Source organism: Sarcophilus harrisii, chromosome 2, assembly GCF_902635505.1.
Source record: "Sarcophilus harrisii chromosome 2, mSarHar1.11, whole genome shotgun sequence".
Taxonomy (NCBI): Eukaryota; Metazoa; Chordata; class Mammalia; order Dasyuromorphia; family Dasyuridae; genus Sarcophilus; species Sarcophilus harrisii.
This window is the reverse complement of record NC_045427.1, coordinates 226,229,485-226,251,168: the sequence shown is the minus strand read 5'-3', so window position 1 is coordinate 226,251,168 and position 21,684 is coordinate 226,229,485. Positions and strand designations below refer to the sequence as shown.

Sequence of the window (21,684 nt, the reverse complement as noted above, 5' to 3'; positions counted from 1 at the left end):
GATCTTGAGAAACGGCTTGAATTGTTAACCTAAAAATGTGAGGTATGAGGTTATCAGCGGAGAAATTTGGTGGGGGATAGGATAATGTCATAGGTATTTGAGGAGAGAAGGAAAAGTTTGCAACAACTGCTGTTGAATGGAATAGGAACCAATTAAAGTAAAGTGGGAGAGTTGATTGCTGTTGCAAGGGTTCAATTAGCATCAGCCACTATAAATTTATGATAGACCCCCACTTAAAACAATTACATGGTTTCCTCCAATTCTGTTCATCTCTCTATAAGCATAAGCAGTTTGCTTTCAAGGGTATTAAGGATATTGATATGGTCTGAAAGCAGTAATAAAGAACAAGAAATATTGTAATGCTCCCCACCATGACTAGTGAGTCAAGAGGTATGAATTTAGGTGCAACTAGAGCTTGAAAGGGTCAGGTCTCAGTGAGTACAGGAATTTGGAAGGACATATTCATCTTAGTGAAATCAAGTTTGTTAATTATGGAATTGGCATTCCAGAGGGCACAGGGGAAGAGCCGGCAGATCTGGAGGGGTCGGTCATTCAGTGTAGGGCTGAGAGGAATGGGAATAAAGAAGTGGATGGCTGAATTCTGGAAGGACATTATGTTCTTTAGCAGCTGGGGTTATTCCAAGGGAAGGAAGAGTAGTTGGAATTAATCTAGGCAGAGCAGGTGGGGCACTGAATAGGGTACTGGCTCTGGAGTGAGAGTTTGAGTGCAAATACAGTCTCATCTACTTACTAGCAGTATGACCCTGGCAAGTCACTTACCCCCAACTGCCTTAAAGAAAAAAAAATGGAAGGAAGGAGGAAGAGACAGAGAGAAAAGGGAAGAGAGAGGAAGAAAGGAAAGGAAGGAGGAAGAAAAAGTTAATTGAGGCAGAATAGCAATGAGGTCCCCAGATGAAGGCAGGTATACAGCCAGGTTTTTCAATGATTTAAATTGTACTTTTTAGTTTTCAAAGTGCTTTTTGCCTTTATTATCACATTTGTGTCCTACTCTAATTCTGTGGGCCAGGCAGGGCAGGAATTTCCAATTTGAGATCTAGGGAGATTAAATGATTTGCTTAGTTCGCATAGCTAGTATGGCAGAACTGGACTTTCTGACTTGAGTACAAGGCTCTTGCCAAAGTGTCACCACCTTTCAGGACGGAATTAGTTCCCTGTATCTCAGAGTGTGGAATTTAATCTAAACACATCACTACTGAAGAATTCATTATATTTATAAGCAAGGTCATTCCAGGGAACAAAACTTGTAGCCATGCAGCTTATAGACCAAAGACTTATCGCTTCTTTCTTTCTAATCTCTGTTTAAAATGTTTTCAGAGAATGATGACTAGATAAGCTTTCTCTGCTTACCTAGAAAAGTCATTTTGGAAGGCATGTAGAAGCAGGGGAGAAAGAGGAGCAATTCTTTTTTACGGTTCCTTTTTTAGTCAGTCAATAAGCATTTATTAAGTACCTACTATGTACCAGGCACTATGCTCAGTGTTGAGGATACAAAAAGGAGCAATAGTCAGTCCTTACCCTCAAGAAGCTCACAGTCTATTGGAGGAGACAACAATCAAATGTGCACAAGCAAATTATAATATAGGATAAATAGAAATAAATGAGAAGGCAGGCACTAGAATTAAGAGGGATTGGGAAGGGTTTCTGGTACAAGATGGGATTTGGGACCTTAAAAGAAGCCAAGAAAAATTAGGCAGAACTGTCCCCCACGAGGAAGGGGGACTTCTTGACCCCTCCAACTCCCCCCTTGGCTGTTTATATTCAGTCTGTGGAGAAGACCAGAGGGAGAGGTACTCCCAACATTTGATGAACTTGAGTTTAGAAAGGTGGGCATTTCCTTAGATTTCCATATGAAAGTGCTATGAACCTAAGTTGATTTTATTTTTTCTGCTGTTGTTGGGCAAGTGTGTCGCAGGTTGCTGGAGCAGGTGGTCAGCTGCAGTGGGTTGATCTCTGTGGGCCTCTCAGAAGAACTCGTCACTTGGTTCCAGTTTCAGAGATACTTAGAAAAGCAGAATGTTACCGATCTGGAGAAACACTTTGCCCAGCTCACCAAAGAAGGTACTAGGCGGTGACTAGTGATTACCATCCATTTCATTATTAAAGAAATACAAGACTGGAGAAGTTTCTTTGGATAGCCTTGCCTGTTGGGTTCAGACACATTTCTTACAAATTAGGATGCAAAGATTATTTCACTAAGTCCCCAAACCTCTTTCCTTTCCTCCCTAGCATTCTTTCTGAGAGATTACCTCTAATTAGGCCCTGAACCAAATTCAACAACTAGAGAAGCACTTCAAATGTATAAAATAAGGTTTTCCTTATTCCATATCCTTTTAGAGGACATAAATTGAGAGAAATAAAGTAATTCACCCAGGGTTTGAACAGCATTTCCTGACTCTCTCCATTACACCATACTGCCTCATCATAATAAGTCTCTGAAGAACAGAGAGGAATTTAGATGCAAATACATCTTGTTCACTTCTTCAAGGTCTAGTCCAAGTGCTCACTTACTGTTGCTGGGGTAGGGTGAGTGGGGTAGGTGGGTGGTCATCAATCATCCTTGAGGTTGAGTCATCTCACTTCAGTTGACTTTTGAAATAACCATTGATCAAATGTTGCTGCTTTTCAAACTCTGGACAAAGTGTGCGGCACGACACTTAAGTTCTTTCTAGAATGAATTATTTCTGGAAAAGGTTCCTAATTCTTAGAAGGCAAATCAAATCTGTAAACAAATAAAATATATGCAAGTGCCCGTTGTCTTGACTTCTCACGCCCTGCCTTCCCCTCTGCCCTTAGTCATACTCCTTGAAGACCTGCAGTGTGCAGGACGGCTAAAGAAGATAAAAAAGCTGAAGGGAAAGAGATTGGGACAGCTCCAGCCACTACCCCAGACTTTAAAGACGTGGGCCCTGCTGCAGCTGGATGAGAACCACCGGGTACGCAAAGCGGCCATTGCTCGTCTTTCGGATGCAGCTGGAAACAGGAGCTTTCGGGAAAAGGTATTTTATGAGGAAGATAATGAGATTGGCACTAATAGGCAGTCATACACTTTTTTATTTTTATTTTTTGGCAGTCATACACTTTAGAGGAAGATGGGATCTTTAGGAAACTGAGATAGAGGGAAGTTAATTGACCTGTCCAATATAATTTTTTCCATTGACTGCATATTTATGACAAGATTTTTGTTTTTCTTTTTCTTGGGGGAGACAAGATGATGAGAAAACAAATACTTGCTAATTGAAAAAAAAGTTTAAAAATTAAGTGACTTGTCCAAGTTCATGCTTTGGATTTCAATGTAGCACCAAAAAAAAAAAATTTGAATCTCTGTGGAAGGACCAATGGTAGAATGGCAAATCATGGCCACCAAGATCTATGTTTAAGGTCCAGTTTCTAAAATTACTCCCTCTCTGGCTGTTTCTAGGTTCCTATGTATAGAAAAGGCAGCTATTTCTTGGTGTTCTCATTTTTTCTATAAGCTATGTTTACCTCCATTTAATTTATCTCAGATATCTACTGAGTGCTAACTATATGGAAGGCATTGTGCTTTGTAATTAGAGACAAATAACACAAACCCTTTTTCCTGTCTAGTTGGGTAGGAGGAAGCTATGATATATGCAAATAATGTGATGCAAGTTGTAGATCTTGATAGAGGCAAGAGATCTCCCGAAGCAAAATGCTGTGAGAAATTGGATGAGGGGAGATAATCCTTTCACTTAGTGATAGGGAAGGCTTTAAAGTTAGGCCTTGTAGGTGAAAGCGAATTTATTCTGAGCATGAATAACAGTGAAACTCGAGTTAGTCATATTGTGGAAGGTCTTGAATGCTAGTCAGGGAATTAAATGTCTTTGGTAGGTCATGGGAAGCTACAGAAGGTTTAGGTTTCTAAACATGGATTAAGCTTCCTGATCCTTCCATTGTTAAGGGGAGGTCAGTGATTACTGCAGAAGTATCTATGTATGCAAGCCTATTTTTTCTGCAGAGAGCAGTTTGTTTCCACTGGGCTAATTCTCCTTCTCTCTGGTGCTTCTCCATAAATAGGAAGCAGGAATTAGGGCGGGATGATAAATAGCTAGAAGACTATTTCTATTTAAAACATTTCTAACAAAAAAGATCTATCAACTTCCAGATGCAAAGGTTTCTTTGTGCTCTAACCACTAGATTCCCTATAAGCTTTGAGAGGTAGCATGGCTGTTGAGGAAGTTTGCTGAGAGACATTACAGAGTGAATGACTTTTATAAAAGTCTGTATACACCAGACTCAGAAGCTAAAATCTTGATTTCTCTGGATGTATTGAGTGGGCTAAAAGAGAATTTCACCATCATAAAAATGAAATTGGACTCTTCTAGATATTCTGACTCAGCACTGCAAGACATCCCAGGGGCAAGAATTTCTAGGAAACCCTGAATATATTAATGAACATGTGTTGTGTGTCCCTGGCTCAAAGATTATAGATCGTGGTTTCTGGGTGAGGGGGGAAGGGAAGCCAAGATTGACTTACCATAAATGCTTGGATAAACTAATTTTTTTTTTTTAATCTATTCCACCCAACGGGTAAAGCTCTAGATCAAATGTTTGACAGTGAAACAATAGCAGATTTTCTTTTTGTAGTCCAACAGCAGTTCCACTTTGTTCTAGGCACTCCCCTTTTTTTCCCTCAGGCACTCCTTTACTACACTAGTACTCTCTCAGACAGTGACGCAAAACTTCAACAAGCTTCATGTTTGGCTCTAAAATATCTCAAAGTAAGTGAGTCTAATTTCTTTACTGATTGGGGGTTGACAGGAGTTGGGGGAAAAGTTCCATTTTGGGGAATATCCTCAGTGGTAACCTATAGCAACACCATTAGAACTGGTCTTACTGTTCTTTACACACTAGCATTGTACCATTTCCTGGCTTCTGTAATTGCTGCACTGCCATGTCTCCTCACCTTTACCTCTTGGATTCCTGGATTCCTTCACAGTTCGGCTCAAGTTCCCCCACTCTATCCTTTCCTGACTTGATTCTCCCCAGCTGCTACTGCTTCCCTCCATACATTCTCCTATCTATTTAATAGCTATCTATGTATATGTACCCTCCTCTGGCTCTAGACAGCAGTGGATAAAAAAACTGGACCTTGAATTGGGAAGATTTGAGTTCAAAAACATCTTCAGACATTTTCCGTGGGATTCGGGGAAAGTAACTTAACAAGCATCAATCTTCCAAGGTTATTCTGAGGATAAAATGAGATCTAATAGTGTTGTTATTATAATTTAAGCTTCTCCAGGACAAGGATTTTATTTGCAAAGCCCAGCATAGTGCCTGATACCACAATTGTTTAACAAATATTTGATGGAACAAAGAATCTCAAAAAGTTATTTAAGAGGGGTATAAAGGTCGATTCAAATCTTAAGAAGCCCCTCTGAGGTTCACTTCAAGTTCTTCCCTTGTTTTGAAACTTCAATAAGAACTTAGCCTTCTAAATTTGGGTTGGGAATCTGGATATGAAATTTTTGAGACCCCGTCAGACACTGAAGGAGATGGATGACTCACAGACATTGCACAACTGAAGTAGCACAGAGTTAACCAACAGGGGGAGCAAACACTAAAGAGTTCTGGCACTAGGATGGCAAGAATCCCACAGAGCTGACAGAAAATGCAAACCAGGAGGATGTCAAAGTAATTCAAGCATACACTAACAAGAAAAAAGTTTCACTGGAAACGATCTGGTTTACTTGCTTCCTTGTTCTACTAACAACAGAGAGATGGCTTGCATAGTACAAGACACATTCAGACGTATTCTCTCCTTTGATCCTCTGAGATCTATGAGGAAGTCCATGTTATAACTCTCATTTTAGAGAAGAAATAATGGCCTAGAGGTGAAGTGCTTTACCCTAAGGTCTTTTGATGCCATATTCATTGTTCTCCCCGGTACAGGAAAAATAATCCCAAACATTTATGTGGTGCTTACTATGTGCCGGGTACCATGATGAGGACTTTATGACGACCTCACTTGATTTCATAATCCTTATACATCCTGTTATTATCTAGGGATGGTTAAGAAGGCAGCAGATGACAAAGATGAAGAATCTTATAGCCTTAAGTATATACCAAGTTAAGAGGACAGGGAGGAACCTAGGGTTCTGGGAGATGAGATTTGCCTGCCTCATGGTGGTTTTCATCCTATATTCAGAAATATAGCCAAAGGCACACAAAAGGTTATTATGAGGATAAAATGGCATACAGTGTTCTTCAGCTGAGTTGAGGAAGATGTCCAAAGGCTCTGATAAAGAATAAATATTGTGAGTTTTTGATCATTATAACAAGCCCTGTTAACAGCTGTTTGCTCACAATTCTTTTAAAGAGCAATGTTATAGAAATTCTTAATTAACAATAATAGTCCTCAGAAATCCTCACTGAGATGAATTCCTGGACAGATTCAAACTCACATCTCAAGTTACAGATGCCTGTGTATTTTTTATAATTGACTATTATTTTAAAAGTTTCTCTTTGTTCACGTAGGGAATGGAAAGCATTGATCAGATTGCAAGTTTATGTCAGTCTGATTTGGAAGATGTGAGGACAGCTGCCCGGGACTCAACACTATCATTTGGTAAAATTAAGCTATTAAATAGATGTTTCTGGAGATCTAAAACTTTACCATTCTGGTTAAGAGGACAGAGGTTTTGGGGAAAAAGAAGCCACACACAGGTCCTACACCTATTTGCCTGTTTTATTTGCTGAATCTCACCCACAAGTTTCTTACAATTTGACTGTTTAAAAATATCAACTATATAATGGGTAGTTGCACAGATGACTATTATTTATTATTATGACTAAAAAACTTTTATTTTTTACTAAGGCAACTGTTTTGAAGAACAGTTATAAGGATAAAGACATTTTATTTTCTCTTTAAAAAATGAGTTCATCACCCTTCATCAAAGTCATATAGGATTAAGATCCCCAAATTTCTTAATCCCAGTCTTGTGTGTATGGTGCTGAGGTTAAAGACTCTTAACTTGTTTAAAAATATCAGACAATCCTGCCCCTAATCCCAACCTATGCCATTTTTATAAATAAGTAGTTTTGTCCTCACTGTTAAAAAAATTTTTTTTGGGGGGGAAGAGGGTTGGTGGTAAAACAAAGAAAGATTGGGGATAAGAGAACTGATATTTCTATCAGTGACACATCATCTTATATACGCAGGTGAAAAGGGACGTTTGGCTTTTGAGAAGATGGACAGAATTTGCTCTGAAGTCAGAGAAACTTTATGCCAGGATGCGGATATTGAAATTACAGTGTTTTAAATACCTCACAAGCTGAACCCAGATTCTGAATCTGTTTTTTCACTGCCCTGTCACATGAAGATCAAGTATTGGCACTGGTGGCCAGTTGGCATTTGGGTGTTGTAGCACAAGTTCATTAGAGAAAGAGTCTGGGAATGGATACTCCTGCTTCTTGGAGGAATATGGCCAGTGACAAACAAAAACGGAAGCTCAAGAGATTTTGACCAGGAATAAAGACCAGCAGAGAGATGGTCCACACCCTTTGGGTTTGGTAAAGATCCTGAATGACCTTTCCCAGAATCACTCTTGGCTTGAGACTGTGAAGGTACCTCTGACCCAGCTACAGCAAAACCAAAGTCTCAAACTCCAAGTCCAGAAGGGATTACAGTAAAAAGCCAGGATGGTGACAAATTTCATTAGGTGCTGAGCTTAACGTCTTTCAAGTCTGATTTACTAACAGAGGAGGAAGAACATAGTCCAGAGAGGAAGACAGTCAACCTGCCCTTGATAAGCAAAGGAGCGAGGGAAATGGGATATATTTCTTAGAATAATTGGTATGGTAGAAATTGCTGTCTTGATAGAACAATCTAAAACTGAAAAACAGAACATCATTTCCAAATATGTATGACTGCTTTCTTTTCTGCTGAAATGTTGGAATAGAATCTTGACTGCAATAAGTATATAGATTATTTATAAAGCATATTTTTGCCATATTCAGTTATACCATTAAGGATACAAGGCTAAAAGTAGAGGTAAAAAAAATGACTGACGGAAACCCTGGAGCATAACTTCCACAAAACATTTCCAGTCCGCCAGGCTGTTAGTTGAATTGGTCTTGAACTCACAAGGTTGTGAATTCTTGTCTTGAAAAAAGACAAAGATGACAGAAATTTTTTCCTATTGAAAAATTCCTCCCTGGAGATGATATGATGCCTATGATTAATGTGTATTGATAAATGTCTCCAAAGAACAGTGGCCTTTGGAAAGTTCCATAATACAAGCATTAGAAAATCTTAGTTAATCTCATTGTATATACTTTGTGATTTTATTTTCATTGGATATTTATTTTTGTGACCTTAAATATTCAATTCTGTAAAGTTTTAATTAAAAAAAAAAATCCCAAATTGGTTATTCCATTAATTTTGTCCCGGAAAGCAAGGCAGAGAAACACTAATCTCAATGAAGGAAGAAGATTTTACTGGTTCAGTAAGCTCTCTGTTCCATCGGCTGAATATATTTTTCAAAACATATTTCAAAATAACTAAGCTATAAAAGCAGGCTAAAGAAGACGTTTTTGTGTATCCATTTTCATAATTCACAGCCCAAATGTCAGAGCCAGAAGCAATCTTGAGCTAAATTAATTTAGTTCAAGGCATTCATTTTACAGATGAGGCAAACTGATGTTTAGAGGGGATGGGATTTGCCCTTTCCTTTTAAGGCAATAGAGCTTAAGCTTTACTTGTTCCACTAGACCTTGAGCACACAACATACACTGCAGAGAGAAGGTGCAAGTGAATAAATATTAATTTTTTTTTTTTTTTTTTTGCTGAGGCAATGGGGTTAAGTGATTTGCCCAGACTCACACAGCCAGAAAGTGTTAAGTGACTGAGGCCAGATTTGAATTCAGATCCTCCTGACTTTAGGGCTGGTACTCTATCCACTGCGCCACCTAGCTGCCCTCCAAATGAGTTATTTTTTATTGAGAAAGACCACTGAATTTTAGAATTAGAAGGTTTATGCTTGAATCAGGCTCCATTATTACTCACTTTTAAAACTTTGGGCAAGACAATTAATTGTTCTGAACAATAAGTCTTGAGAGATGAAAGACTAGACTCGGCACTTTGCACAGGGTCTGGCACACAGTAGGCATTTCATGTGTATGTTTATTAAATAAATGAACTAAATCATCTCAAAGGTCCTTTCTTTCTCTAAGTCATCTATAAGATAAAGCCCAAACATTCCTACCAAGGGGCCCTTTAAAAAGTTCAGAGAACAATTGAACTCACTTAGCAATTTGTATATAGCCTATAAAGAAATGAGATTTTAGGCTCCCATACCTGGGTTTACAAGAATGTGCTTCACTTCAACAGAAAAGAGGTATGGTCTCTTCAGCAAAGAAATGGGAAGCAGCCCAAATGCATATTCTTTAAAAAAAAAAGTTTTATTGTTGCAACTAAAATGAGAACCCATCAATTATTTGCATGGGAAATTGTAAAACTGTACAATTTTATTTAAACCTGTGAGGTCATTGTAGAATCTTGCATACACTCACCCCCCCCACCCCCCCCAACACACACACATGCACACAGAGGCAGAGAGATACATTACAATGTATTATACCAAAACATTTTGCTTTTTTGTTGATTTTTATTTTTGTAAAAATGGTATTATTCTATGGCCATTGGTAAAAAAAGAAAGACCTGATGAGTAAATATTTGCTTAAGGCATATAGCATTAGCAGCTCACTAACTTTCTAACATACGTTTAACAAGATGGATAGCCATCCATTTTTCCAAGAATAGGCGGTTAACCAATACACCCATTTTGAAATTCTACTTGCTGTATATACATACCCAAACTACTACATACATATACAGGACTTGAGAAAAAGATGCTTACAGTTTGGCATTATAAGCCTTAGACACACCTCACTAATGCTCTGTAGGGTTATTTTACTCTATTCTCATTACAGTAGAAATCCTCAATGGTGTCCAACAGGTCAAAGGCAAAATGTGAAATCGCTGGTAAAGACCAGCAGAATAGTTGCAGCCACCTCCCCCTACCCCCCCATTAAAAAAAAAAAAAATCAAAGTCTTAACATAAAGACCACGTGTTTTTCTTCATAGGAGTAGCTATGAGAATAATCGAATCATTGTGGAGAAGTGAAGGGCTTTTTTGTTTTATGTGAGTTTTGTTTTATTTATGTGTGTTTGGAGGTTGGGGTGAGAGGTGTTCCCACCAAGACTAGAATTAATACCTCCAAACAGGAAAAATACTGCAGTTACCTATATCTATACACAGTTAGTTTAGCTGTATACAGGCCACTTATATTAAATGATTCAGTTTGCGAGAGTGCTCCACAGAAAAAAATTAACTGCCTTGATCTTTACCTAACTTTATTCCAAATAATGCTCTGCTTCAGGATAGGTTTCTGAATTTGGAACACTAAATGATACCGTCCAAGATCAGGGGAGACCGACTGCCTGAGATTTCTAGTGGGTGAGGTGTGATTAGGGCTTATCATACACTTGGAATGTCTGTAGTATAGTTGCTACTCAGTTGATGTAAAGTATGATAAACTGGGTTACTGAATAAAACTGAATAGAAAGTCATGCCCAATAATTAGGCAAGTATCTGTTATTGGATAAATATCTATCAATCTATTGCTGAATGAAGTAATTTTCAGCAATAGCCTTGTGAACCACAGCCACTTAACAATCAGATCATGCAAATATAAATTTGACTGTATGTATGGGCACATCAGTAAGCAGAAATATAAGTTCTTTCACCTTCAAGCACATGGTATTTAATCAGGACACAAGACAACCTTACATGCATTCTAATACAAATGGGAAAAGTGTTGCTTGAGAACAATACTCTACCAGATGATAGGGAAAGTAACCGGGACAAAGTAATCACATACTGTTTCTTAAATACACAAATGTTCATTATATATTATGATACCATTGTTCTATAAACATATCCCAATATTTTTAATGAAAACCACAATATTACTCAATAATGACTGCTTACAATCTTCCTCCTTTCAAGTACTGGATGGATTCCATAGCCTATCAGGTATGTCTTAAATTCCCAGCACTACCTGAAGATTTATTATTGTATTTCCAATAAGCCCTTGATGCAAGGCTGACAGCAAAAAAAAAAAAAAAAAATTTAAACACATCATTACTTTAAGAAAATGGCTATGGATACCTTTGGGGGGGGGGGGGAAATAAATATGGAGTGAAAAGATTCATTATATAATATACTCCATAAAAGTTTGGCTGAAAATGGGTGTTTAAGTGCTTGTAGACTAGGATGCATTAAAAAGCACCAATTAGTGGCACCATTGCAGATCAAGATCTACTGTCTTGGACTGGCTACTGCAACAATAAGTACTCTATTTTGCCCCTTCCCCTTATCTGCACCACCGAATACTACTTTCACTCTCCTTGAGAAATTGGACTCTGTACAAGTGGGGGGGAAAAGGGAGAGGGGGAGCTGGGACCAGGGCAGAACAAGAATACAAAGCGCATGGGTGAGAGCAAACTTCCACCTCATGGCTCTACTAACTCTTAGTTCCTGCAATTCTGCTGCTGGTTCTACAAGCAGAGACTGCCATTTGGGCAGAGCAGAATCAAATTTCTGAGCTGCTGTAGAACAGGAAGTGGAATGAAACCAATCTATCAAATGAACTAAGCCCAGAACCCAGGTGTCTGTGGAGATGCACTCACACTCATCTATCTATGCCACCTGACGACATTCACAGCAAAGAGCTGAGCCAAAATAAAGCCATTACCAAAATCTGTTTTCTAAAACAAAGAAAAACCCAAAGCCAAAGAAAAATTGCTTGCGTCTTGCTCAGTCACTGATCTGACTTCTTTAGAGAGGTCTAGAAGCGAATGACCTCTGAAAACTTGCAGGTGGCTGCTGTGGAGCAGGGCTCTGCATTCATTCGTCTGTTTTTTGATGGTTTATGGTGTTGGATGTGAATCCTAGAGCTTTCTTCTGCCCCTCATTTTAACAGCAGCCAACTTTACAAGGTATATGTATTTATAAAAAAACTGCACTTTACAGTCCAAATCATGTGAAGACTAGCTTTTCTAAATACTAACAAAGGTTTTTAAAATGCTGGTGGACATGTCTGAATTGAACTCCCTGAACCCCTGCAAGGGAAAAAAGTAAACAAATGCACAGGGGGTGGGTATAACAGAGGCAGGTGCATATGTGGGCTGAGTTTAACAGTACCAAGTGAGAAATTAACTAGTTCTAATTGAGGGTGTTGGGGGGAGGGGGAGATGGGGCAAAGAATACCCTGAGCAAATGCAGAACCTGGATTTGTGGCTTTTTTTTTCCTTCTTCATTTTTAGTAAAGACCATGTAAAAAGGGAATGAATGCTATAGTTCAACAGATAACCAGCACAGGCACTGCCCACCACTCAGTATGAACATTAGATGAAATGTAGCTGAGTATAACATGGTTCCTCCCATTCTCCTCTCCTTATTGAATGACATTCTTAAAAAGAGTAGGGTTCTTCTGGGAAATCAAATAGAAATTGCAGATTCGGTTACATTTGAAGAGTACAAGCAAGTTTTACTTTTGCCGAGTCTTTTTCAGAAATAGAACAAAAACAAAGAACTGGCTTTCAAAAAGGTTAAAAACAACAATGTGTTGTAATTCTATTATTCTTTCCAAAAACAAAATGAACAAAGAAACAAAAACAGGAGAGACTTATTTGGCATTTTCTCTGCTTAGTCCTGAATATTTTAAGGCCCTGAGATTCAACTATTTTATTCTTGGGACCACAGGGCTTATTTAAACCCTAGTGCATCAATTAATTTTCTCTTTTAGCCCTACCAAAGTTCCAGACTTTTAACCTTAGATCTTTCTTCTGAGACATGACTCAGTTAATTTCATAGAACTGAATTAAAAACCAGTCCAACTGATGTTTTTTTTTTCTGTACACTCCCATCTTGTCAGTAGGTCCATCAATGAAAACATACCCTGTAACAGAGGTAAGCTCCAGCTGTGAGGACAGTGAACATACAGATATTGACTAGAAAGGGCTTCCAGGTGGTCGTCATATTGTCTTCATCGTCTTCTGGGGATGGCTCTTCTTTGGTGGACATGGCATTCTGATGTTCACTAACAGTTCTCCTTCTAACTCCAGTGCCTTGACTAGTGGAGAAAAAGTTAGAAGCAAGAATTGATTACACTTTAAATATAGATAGATAAATATCTTATCTAGTAATGATTTTCTGGCATTTGACCAAATTTGTTTACCTAAATCCAGAGGTATAATTAATTAGTAGTTATATTATGGTGATACTGACACCTAGTAACTATGGCTATCAAATGTATTCCCTGTTTAAGTCCAAAGGGGTCAAGAATATGTTTCAGAAAATAAAGTGGAATGAGAGATAATTTCATCCAAATCCATCATTTTACAAAGAAGGAAACTGAGGCCCAGAAAATACTTGTCTAAAGTCACATAGCTAGTCCAAAAATCCCAAATCCGATGTTTTTTCTATTACTTTGCTACTGTGCCAATCTGGTATCCTATCTGTTGTGAATCTGAGGAATCTCAAACACAATTCTAACATAGATTTATGGAGCATCTGAGGATTAAGAAATCTTGACTATAATCACGTACGAATGCCTCAATTAAATGGTGCAACTCACACCTCACATTCTTATAAAGTGCTAAACTTTTCTAAAGTGTCAAATGAAGATCAACCCTTTGGTTAACTGAACCTAATAGGAAAGCTATAACCAACAGTGCTATTTCATTTATTTATAAAAACATCCTGAAAATGCTGTTCTAGATTTACACTAAGATCTCCCAATGTTTAAAGCTATAAGAGGATTTAGAGACCAACTAATTCAAATCTGTTTCTTTATGGGTAAAGGAATTGGAGACCCAGGTCACTGGCCAAACTAGAGTATGATGCCTAAGCTTGTGACTTTGAGTCCACTAAAAAAATCCCTATTTTCACTTGGAAAGAATGTCTACAGAATTGATGCCAGGAACTCAGCTTCAAAAAAAGTTGTAATATGAATTACATTTTATAAGTAGGGCAGTGATAGTTTCCAAATGGCTCTGTATGATCAGACAATCTTCCCGCAGACCTTGCTGGATTGAAAACACTTTCCTCAATCCTCACCTTTCTGTTTCTTAAAATAAACATCTCTTTCCCAGAGAGAGGTTCCTCATGCTCAATTTACCTTTCTGTGATCAGTGGTACAGTTAAGGAAGTTATGCTTTCTTCTATAACAGGACCATCTTGTTCTTTAGCTTCCATCTCATTCATTTTCCACTGGTGGTTTGGGAAGAATTCTTTATATTTTCCATTGTGTGGTTCTAATATCCGTTTTGGTGGTCTGGGTGGTGGCGGAGTATGCTCTGGAGGTGGCTCCAAATCCTCATTGGAGAGTTCTTTCCATTGCTCCTTGATGAGTAAATTAAAAGTCATATTAACATTAAATTTTTAGATTTTGGCTTACTTGTAATGAAAAACAACAACAACAACAACAACAAAAACCCTTGTCTCAATGTTACATAAGCAATACTGCTCTGGTAAGTTAAAAATATAATTTATCTTTTGAAGTTGGAAGCTGCTTCTCCTGGCCAATAGTTCCTATGTGATCTATTTAAATGAAGGTTTCTTATCTAGTCAAATTCAGTTTATTTAAGATTCTTTTGTGCAAAGGGTGGATCTATTTGTGATGATTTAGAAGCAGCCTTTGTCCTTTCATTTGACTATCTTAAATATACCTTTTAAAATCATGTTTAGAGTCTTTTAAGCTTTACAGTAATAAGCCTTCTTGCTAAAGTATATTTTTCATTGTATTACTGGCAGAAAACAAATAGAGAAAAGGATTTATCATCTCTCAAAATTCTACCAAAGGTCAGAAAGTATTTACCTGAACAGAAGAGTCCCCCATAATATATTTAGCTCCTTCAATAACAGCCAAATAGGAGAAACGCAATTGGTCTGCTGTCTGGATCAGCCCCATTCTGTATTTTCGCATTTCTAGAAGGACCTGCTTAATGTCTACAGAAGAAGGATCTTTTCTCTTGTCCATCTGAAAGCAAAATAGGAGTGATGATGTGCCCAACAAACTTTCAAAAGACTTACTGTACGTTAATTTAATCATAGTTTATGAACTAAGTATCCCAAAGTCAAAATAGAAAAATCACAGATAATTTGGTAAAGAAAAATGGGAAAACATGTAAATCTTAAATAACTGAACATGGCTATTTTAATAAAAAATGCAAATATGAGAACATAAGGAATACTAATGTACTTATCCATTTAGTTAAGAAGTGAAGGGTAGGGAAGATGTTCTTTAGAAAACTCAAACAAAACAAAAATTACATTATCTTAAAACAACTATTTCTCAGAAGAAAAATTATATATTCAATCTAACAATCATTAAGCGCTTGCAGTATGGAAGGTACTATGCTACATATAGTATGTCTGTCTAAGAAATGTGCTTTTTTAACTTTGATAAAGTCTAAAGTAAAATATGCAAAATCACAAAACAAACCCAATAATCTAATAGACAAAAAACATGGAAAAGTTTCTGGGAAAAAGTATTCAATAATCAAATATTTAAGAAGCAAAAGACTTCTTACCAGCAAAAGACACGTATCAGCCAGACAAAACGTTCCTGATCTCCCAATCCCAGCACTGCAGTGTACAACAATAGGTCCATATTCAGGGTTTAAGGACCCTGACTCTCGAACTTTAAAAAGAAAATTCAGGAAGGAGGCAGGAGATTCTGGGACTCCAAAATCAGGCCATGTGGTATAGTGAAAGTGTAGAATTTCTCTAGTTTCTTGTGTCTGGGAAATAAAATGTTAAATTCTTAGCACTATTCAATTCAATGAGTATTTATTAAGGAGCTATTATATGTTGGATGCTCAAGAATAGAAAGAAAATAATATTGTCCTATAGGAATTTATGTTAGGTGCTTTGTTAGCTTAAAGCATTTTATAGATGATAGCTATTATTATTGTGGTTATTATAATTATAAAATAAAAAACATGTAGCCAGATGAATACAATGCAAAGTAGGTAACAATTAAGGCAAAGAGGTACGTACAAAGTACTCTTAGAATATTTGATAAGGGAGTGGGATCTGGGAGAGTCAGGGAAGGCGCCAAGTGCAGGAGATGACATCCAAACTGAGCCTTAAAGTAAAATAAGGATTCTGAGAGGCACAGATGAGGGAGATAGTCCATGCACAGGATATGGCTTTTACTAATCTATAGAATTGTGAAATAGCCTGTAGAAGTTCATTTCAATATGGAGGTAAGGTAGGAGAGTAATGAACTGTGGCTATGATTTGGAAAAGCAGGGATATTCAGAACAAAAAGTACCTTTTTCCAATAGAATAGTGGTAAAACACACAAAAAATTTCTTTACATGCCAATTTAAGACTCACTTTAATTCTCACAAGAAATATTAACTTTTAATTATCATGGCTTGGAATATCTGTGTAAATTTTTAAAAAGGCACTTAAAAATGTATAACTTTCATTGATTCATTTGTCCCTCTTATACTTGGAGCATGAGCTCAAAAATCAGAGGTCCCAGGTTGGATCCTAATCATCAATAATGTGCTGAATAACCCGTGGGAAAATATTTCTATGAACAGAGAAAAATGTGCAGCCCCAAGAAAACGTATCCAATAATCAAGCAAAGAAAAACAAGAATTTAAGGCATCAGAACAGGATGGGGAGAGGTGTCTTACAGAATGTTTCCAACATTATTCCTTCTTTTTTCTTTACTCATTCAAATTTTAAGCATTCTTTGAATCCTAAATCAAGCCCTTTCTCCTCTCCATAAAATCTGCCCCCAGTAATCTGACAGTGACTTCATATTTACTGTATATTCTAAGACATGGTTTTAGACTCAAGTAACTATGGACCTTTTCCTAGTCCGAGCCCTTCATTTTGTGGAAGGCGAAACCAAGATGTTACCTGGTTTACCTGAGGTTACGCAAGAGGACCCTATTGCGCATCTTCATGTCTTGCCTCCCAATTTCAGGGCTTTTCCAGTGTCTTGTAGCAGGACTTAATACTGATGTCTACTGCTGTTAACTACTCTATCATCATTTACCTTCTTTTGAATTTAGGCCTCATCTGTTCAACTAAACTGTAAGCTATTTGAGGATAAAACTACAGCTTAACTACTCTTTGTTTCCCCTATAGCATCCTCAACAATATTTTGCACATTAAGAGCCTGAAACTTTGACTCAAAGAACTGAAATTAATCATTTTAGCTTTGACCTTTGTTATCATTTCTTCTCCCTACCACAAATTTTTATTTTTAACATAAACATTTATGTAGCTTAATGCAAATGAATAGATAGATTATGACTCAAAGATTACAGGTACAATGTCTAGAGATCAAGTATTATCAGTCTTGGGTTACCAGGCTCCAATAATAATGTTTTTTTGTATGAAAATAAGTAAAATATGGATCGCCCTTAAATAGCTTATAGTTTATTTGGGAAGGAACGAAATATAAGAAAGTTCTGAACTTCTCAAGCTTCTAAAAGGATCTCAAGAGATCCCCAGAGCACACTGCTATTCTATATTATCTTAACTTTATGCAAATGATAATACCCAGAATGAGGTGTTGGGGAGGAGGGAGAAAAAGGTACTATCCCCCATGTGCAACATCTAGCCCTAAGCTTCTCTCTTAAGTTATAATCTTGCATTACCAATTACCTTCTGGATGTCTCAAACTGGTATCACATAGGCACCTCAAATTCAACATACCTAAATAAGATTCATCTTTCCCCTAAATGTTCCCTTTTCCCAACTTCCTTATTGTTGCTAAAGGTACCAATATCTTCCCAGTCACTCAGGATGGCAACCCAGTTTCATCTTTTGTACTTTAATTCTATTCAACTCCCAAATCCAAATTGTTTTTACTAACTTCACAAAATCTACTACATGGGTCTCTTCTCCAATCACATGGCCACCACCCTTATTCAGGCTCTAAGTGACTTTCACTTGAATTACTGCCATTCCTTTTAATTAGTCTCCATGTCTCAAATAAATTCTCCCTATCTAATCTGTCCCCTTGGCATTTAGGTGTCAAAGTGATCTTGTAAACTAACAGGCCTGACCATGTTACCCAACTACTTAATGAGTGCTCTATTATATCTATAATCAAATATGAAAGGCCTCACTTGGTACTTGAAGGTCTTTATGACCTTCCTACCTTTCTAATCTTCTGATAGTATATACCTTGCCCATGTTTCACCCTGTATTCTAGGATCCAATGACAATGGCCTCCTTTTTCTTTCACAAGACACTCCACCTCAACTGCATGCCTTTTCACTGACTGAACTCCCTATACTTAAAATACTCTCCTTCCTCAATTCTGGCTCTTGGCTTCCCTTCTGACTCTGCTCAAATCCATCTTTCTGGAGGCCCAATCTGGTCCCCCTACTGCTAATGCCTTGCCTCTGAGATTACCTTTTATTATGTTGTATATATCATATAGATTATTTGTCATCATGCATAGTTATTTGCATATTAAATCCCTTATTAAAATGTGAGGTTCTTGGGGACAGGGACCATGTTTTTGTCTGTCTTTCTATTTTCAATGATTAACCCATACTTGGCATATGGGTAAGCACTTCAAAACTGCAGGTGGCTGACTGATCCTCTCAACTGTTGGTACCTTCCTTCTCAAAATTACCTTTTACTGGCTTTGTATAGATACCAATATTCGTACATCTTATCTTTACTGATAAACTTCCTGAGAAGAAGGATTAAAACACTTTTGCCCTTGTATCCCTAGCACAGTACTTAACACTTAGTAGGGACTTAATAAATAAATGCTTATTGAATACTAATGTGTATTACATACTTACTGTAAGATTTTCCAATTCTAACTGGCGTACTGTATAATATGATTTTATATCTTCAGAAATCAAAGTTAATTTCAAATTTGTATCTTCAAAGATCATTTCCTTTTCTTCTTTTGGGGGCCAATATTGTGCACATTTTAACTAAGAGAAAAGGGGAAAAAAAAGCATTACATTACTAAAATTAAGTTTTTGTTTGTTTTTTAAATAAGAAGGGTACAGCATAAATTCTCTTAGCTCTCTTCCTAGTTAAATTTAAAGACCATTTTTCAGTATCTAGATTTCATTATCTATCTTTTGATCATGATTAATACATTGATACACATGGTTTATGTGCTTAATACATGATTTATACATTTAGGTTTGATGAATGAATGAATCTAGAGATCTGTTCTTAGGCTTCTAGGCTACACCATTATCGTATGATAATGATAAAATTTTACTATCTGAACTTTTCCTTATCACCAATACAGGAAAAGATAAAAAGGCTTAGATTACACAGTTTGCTTTACGTGAAAGAACAACAAAGGCTCCAGATTCTGTTAGAATATTTCTAATCCTTGGAGAACTAGCTCAATAGACTAGGAACACTAGGATAAAAAAGAAGTAGATGTATATGAATGTTCTTTTGAAAAAAGTTAAAAACACCATAAAATGCAAATATAACTAGGAATTTAAGTGATTTGGGTCAATTCAGAAAATGTTTTCATAAGCTCATGATTTAATATGTAGGAGACCTGCTCCGCATCCCCACCTCAGCCACCCAAGGTACAAATTGCAATCTTTCTATATCTTAATAGTCTCCATGGATTGCTGTGTCTGAATAAATGAATCATCTGCTGGTGTTAAGTCTCTCCAAACAGGACAATCCTTGGATGATACCATCCAGCATTTCCAACTTGGTCCTTATCAAAATTGGTACTATACTATCAGAGTTTTTAAGAACCCAAAGTTACCTCCATGCTACAATGAAGCAGTGGTATATGGCTTTATCAGAGATCTCTGATCAATAGTTTTAGAAAAATATGAGTTGTACTGAGAAGAGCTACATTGCTAGATTTTCCTCTACTTCCTTTTAATTACTTTGGTTTATACTTCAATTTTAAAAGATCCAAACAGTTATGTTCACTCTAGAATTTAACAAATTATTACATTTGATTTCCTTTTCTTTTGGTGTTGCTTGGATCAGCATACTCTCAAGAGCTGTGTGAGCTTTTTTTTTTTGCAGATTTTGTTCCTGAAGTATGTATGAAAAGAAGTAGACTATTTTGCAAGATCACTGAAGTAAAATAAACCAACAGTAAGTCAAAAGAGTAAGAGAAAGCATAAAACAGTCAATGATTTTCAGGATCAATTAAAACACAGAATGAGACCTATTCAGTTCTCTTATTGCAGCAGGACAGAGTTAAATGACTGACCAACTGATAAAGAAAAAGAAAATCAAGTCAAGATGATCCACATAAACTAGGGTTTGCTGGAAGAGAGTGGTACCAATATAACATAAAACTATTGATCAAAGTCTAAGCCTAAAGCAGCATGATGGTGCCCAAACTTCTCAAAAGGCCAAGAGTTGGCCCAGCAGACATAACAGTTTCATATAATTTTATAAGTATCTTGCAAGTCAAATGGCAAGATCAGTTCCACGAAAATGCAATCCTAGGAAGAAGTTAATTTACTAATACTAAAGTCTTGTGTACTTTAATGCAATAAGCCCAAATGAAGAACAGATAGCTATAAAGAGGCTTGTAAAGACAAGGTAAGTGGGGCAATTGAAAGTAAGATGGATGAGAGAAATGCTAAAAAATTAAAACTCATGATTATAAAACTTTGTAACAATAATAAATAAACAAACAAACATACATCTATTTTGATCCTCACAACCACTCTGTGGTGGATTATACTCATTTTTATAAGATAAAAAAGTGACAGGTTAGAGATTTGAAATCATTTGCCAAATCAAAAAGGTTAGAAAACAATGGAAGCTAGTAAATACTGTGTCTCAAACTCTATAATCCAGTTTTATCTCTACTATGTCATGCTACATCTGTATTCAGGTCCAACTTTAGGTAAAGATATCAACTTGATATGAAACAATTTGAGATGGGAAAGATCTTTAGAGAAAGCTACTAAAGAGATACGGTAAAGAAGAAGAGGCAGAAATGCAGAGTGATATAAGCACAAAGAAAAGTAAACAAAAAAACTCCCTATTATAGTCATGTATTGATGTCTTTTTAGTTAAGCCCACTCAAAAATAACAATTACTGTTAATATACCAAATATGAAGCACAATAAATGTACTAAACTGGATAAAAGGACATTAAAACTTATGAAGTCTATTATTTGGAGTTTGTTAGTATTAGGAAGTGAATATGTATTTCTAAGAACACTTAAATTCATAATATCATGAAATGCTCCTCTTGCTTACTGATTACAGTACTACTTAAAAAAAATCAACTCACAACATTACTGCTTCGTGATTTTGATAGACACTAAGGAAAGAAAAAAAAAAGTACTCTTGCAGATGAAATTTAGCTGGAATGTAAAACTCATGAAGAGTAGTATAAAAATAAGACTAGCAAGATTTGCAGGGTCACAATGGTCTTAAATGTCAGGCCAATGAATTTACATTACAGAAGAGAACATCTGGAAAGAAAAAGTAGTTAATACCACCCTACTACTACCACACACAAAAAGAGGTTGGGGCAGGGGTGTGTGGAAATGAAACTCGAAAGAAGACTGATAAGGTTGGAAAGATTAGTTTCAGTTATGTGATGAGCCAGAAGCCAGATTGG

General features: G+C 36.8%; 2 protein-coding genes across 7 annotated transcripts in view; one reads left to right on the top strand and one right to left on the bottom strand.

The window, feature by feature from the left end:
• The window catches only part of RIPOR3 (RIPOR family member 3), a 108,726-nt gene extending 99,979 nt beyond the window's left edge, over window positions 1–8,747 (top strand). For 5 of the 6 annotated variants that reach the window (XM_031951623.1, XM_031951625.1, XM_031951622.1 and 2 more), the window contains 4 exons: window positions 1,924–2,079; window positions 2,815–3,017; window positions 4,677–4,760; window positions 6,517–7,084. In XM_031951623.1, coding sequence (XP_031807483.1) covers window positions 1,924–2,079; window positions 2,815–3,017; window positions 4,677–4,760; window positions 6,517–6,738 — 665 coding nt within the window. In that variant the 3' untranslated portion in view covers window positions 6,739–7,084. Of the gene's footprint in view, window positions 1–1,923; window positions 2,080–2,814; window positions 3,018–4,676; window positions 4,761–6,516; window positions 7,085–7,200 lie in introns of those variants that run through there. The other variant, XM_031951626.1, reaches the window with a different exon arrangement.
• An 882-nt stretch (window positions 8,748–9,629) lies between these two features.
• PTPN1 (protein tyrosine phosphatase non-receptor type 1) overlaps window positions 9,630–21,684 on the bottom strand; it is a 64,534-nt gene continuing 52,479 nt past the window's right edge. Inside the window, exons 5-9 of the mRNA XM_031951629.1 lie at window positions 18,899–19,036; window positions 15,641–15,850; window positions 14,926–15,087; window positions 14,227–14,450; window positions 9,630–13,179 (exon numbers count right to left, since the gene is read on the bottom strand). Of these exons, the coding sequence (XP_031807489.1) occupies window positions 12,990–13,179; window positions 14,227–14,450; window positions 14,926–15,087; window positions 15,641–15,850; window positions 18,899–19,036 (924 nt within the window). The 3' untranslated portion in view covers window positions 9,630–12,989. The remainder of the gene's footprint in view (window positions 13,180–14,226; window positions 14,451–14,925; window positions 15,088–15,640; window positions 15,851–18,898; window positions 19,037–21,684) is intronic.